We start from the raw sequence: 3296 nt of genomic DNA on the forward strand, positions 1-3296 counted from the left end.
ACTCTATGAACCATAAAAAATTTAGAATCAAAATCTTGGGTTTTTTTAGCTCATTGTGGAGAGAAAGTGAGAGATATGTTGTGTTTAGTTCACAAGAATGGAAAAAGAAGAAGGGTAAATCGATTTTGGGAGCATTAAGAGCTTCAAATTGGTTGTTCATGGTGGTTGTGGTATTGATGACAATGGCAATCTTGTAATTACTTGAAGATGATGAGGGTGAGAGAGTAAAAATGTCATTTTCGAAAAAAAAAAAAAAATTGATGGCATTTTCGTAAATTATATGAACTTGTGGGGTGAATAGGGCAAAACTAATTTTTTTTAAAAAAGGAGGTTAGCTTTGTGTTTGACTTTAAGTTATAGGTCAATTCTGCAAAAAGCCCTAATCTTTAACTCTAAATCTAATTTTCTTTAAACTTCATTCTAAATCTTAAATTTAAACCCTAAACTATGTATATCTCAACCTATATCCTAAACATAAACTCCAACTTTAATATTTTCAAATTTAACTTCCAAATCTTAAACAAAAAAAAAACTTTATACTCAATCTTTTAAAAAAACTTAATCTCAAACAACTCTTAATTCCATAATTGAAACCCTATATCATAAACATGAACTTTAAATTCCAAATAAAATCTAATTCCTATAATATTATATACCCTAAACCATACAAATTAAACTTCATAGTTTAGTCCTATAATATACCATATAATTTAAACTTTATAGTTTATTCCTATAATCTAATTACATATAAGCTAACACTATAATAAAATTAAATATAATTAATAATGCAAAACATGTTGTAGGCAGAGCCGTTGTGGTCGTATGCTGCGGAGAGATCATGTCCATCGAAGATGTCGTACATGTAAAACCATTCGTCGATCCAAATATTATGGAGAGAACCGCTGTTCGTAAAGTTATTCATCATTTTCGCATATGCTGCAGGTAGTTGATAATCATATGTAATAAAATAGATAATATGATGATGTAATCGATAATTTGAAAAATAAAAAGAGTTATTAATCGACAGAATTTTATTAGAAAAATATATATTTAAACTATATTTTATATAAAATAAGAAAATCATTATTTTGCGGTCTATGTATTGATTAAAATTTATACGTTAGTTTTTAATGTTATTTCCATTAGATTATATGATGTATTGGATATATGTACCATATACTATAAATGTATTTAAGAAGTAATTTGATACAATATTATCAAACCGTTTTCAAGTGTTAAAAAATTAGAGATGAATTTAATAAAGACCAACAGCACAATATTTTTATATGTTGTTTATATCTATACAAAAAATATATATAATTATTAGTTTAGTATTTTAATGGGTATATATTTGTATCAGATTTTCTACAATTTCTTGTCTTATTATTTTAACGAATTGCATCATATGTTTATCAGAATTTTTCTTCTGTTGACCACTGAAATGATAGCCAATAAAAATTCACCAAGTCATATTCTGTTTATAAAAAATAAAAATAAAAAAATAAGAAAATAGTATTAACTATATAATAACATTGCATTTTATGTTCTTTTTTTTTTGTAACTTAATTGCATTTTATGTTCTTGTCTTCTTATGATGTATCTACTTGAAGTGGGAATGAATTGTGTTGTGGTGTGAAACCTATAGTTGGACAGTCACATGCTACTTAGCTCAATATGTTAGTATGGTTAGGAAGAAACGCATAGATTAGATTGTTGCAGGCTTGCAGCTCTTCCTAGTTTTAATACATCACTACACTTAACGTTCTGCTCCAATTATTCCATGTCTCAGGAAAAACTGTACCAATGGATATGGAGACAACAAGAAGGAGGGTCAAGAGTGACCCCTGTGGATATAATCAATTACATTCAGGTTTATATAATTTTATCTAACATAACATGAATTATCCGGGTCATATCTGTTTTTTTCTGTTCTTGATTGAGTTTATTGTTTACCCTAATGCAGAACGAGTTGGAGTCCTGCACAGAGGAACACCCAATATCCCCAAGAGCGCCGCCACCTCAACCAACAATGCATGTCACCAATTCCGGTCTCATTACCTCTTCAGACACGTCTTGCCCAACAGCTGTTCCAGTGGTTCGGTCTGAGCAATGCGAAAACCAGGCCAAGAGCTCGGTTTTCTCAAACGCTCTTTCAATTCCGGTACGCCGTAGTCTGCAGAACTACCAAATTCCGCAGGGAGGATACATATCTGGCGGAACCAGAAGCAGTGAATTGAACAGGGGATCTGACTCTCCAAGTTCTTTTGATTCTTCATAATACCCCCTCTTGTGATGATGTTTGCTCTATGCAAAACTGGTTTGATTTTTCATAATGTAACAATTGGTTGTCATCTTGAAGGTGGTGACAGTGTACTGGTATTTTGGTTAGGGTTTCTGATGGTCACATGTAAATCATTGCGTCTGGGATTCATATCTCTTTTTAACTTTTTAGTGTTCATGTTTTAAACTACTTGAAGATCATCTAGCAAATTATTGATGTCATAACTCCTGCAGCAAAGAAAAATTAGTGTAAATTAGGTTGATATCAATATATGCAAATGTATTCAAGTAAATGACTGCAAAGAGTTGATGGTTTCGTTTGTCCATTGATCTCTCCAACTAGAAGTACAAGTAACCATAATGGAAAAAACAATATAGGTCAACACATCCAAGTATCGTGTTAAAATCTACACCAACTATTTTTAATGGGGGCAAATCTCCCAAAAAATTCCAAAATAGATTTTTAGATAGCTAAACGTAGAAGTATAAAGGTATTTTACTATTTTAATAAAACCTATTTTGGCTATTTTGACCTTTGTGTACTACATTTATGATAAAAAAAAGTTCTCCTTAATGCATGGTTATATTTACAAGTTTTCAAAATATGTAAAACCCATTATTTGGAATGCAATAAGATGAATGAAAAATTTATGGGGTCGAATCAAGATTTGTTTTGTATTTAACCATGCACTAGGAATAGCGAGGTGTAGTTTTGACACAATACAATATTTGAGATGGTGTAGTTTCATTCTCTATATTAATATTATATCAAATATGTTTGCATGTTAAAAAAAAATATATATATATATATATATTTGCATGTTAACCGCTGATACTTCATCATTTTATAGGAAAAATTAAGCCTAAACATTTGGGTCCCGGGTCGGGTTGGGTCTTGTCAGATCCGGGACCTTTATGTCTTAGATATTTGAATCCAAAAGAATGATTAGAATTTGCCGGTTCAGGTTTTGTCCGGGTCCTGTCGGATCCGGATCAGTTCGGATCTTAGATATTTG

At 30.9% G+C, this 3296-nt stretch overlaps 1 protein-coding gene across 1 annotated transcript; it reads left to right on the forward strand.

The window, feature by feature from the left end:
* Positions 1–1780: 1780 nt before the first annotated feature.
* Positions 1781–2278, forward strand: LOC106330027. Its single transcript, XM_013768595.1, has 2 exons — positions 1781–1870; positions 1964–2278. The coding sequence occupies exons 1-2, from the start codon at positions 1781–1783 to the stop codon at positions 2276–2278; spliced, it is 405 nt and encodes a 134-aa protein (XP_013624049.1).
* The last annotated feature ends 1018 nt before the right edge of the window (positions 2279–3296 follow it).

This window comes from Brassica oleracea, chromosome C3, assembly GCF_000695525.1.
Source record: "Brassica oleracea var. oleracea cultivar TO1000 chromosome C3, BOL, whole genome shotgun sequence".
NCBI classification, from domain to species: domain Eukaryota; kingdom Viridiplantae; phylum Streptophyta; class Magnoliopsida; order Brassicales; family Brassicaceae; genus Brassica; species Brassica oleracea.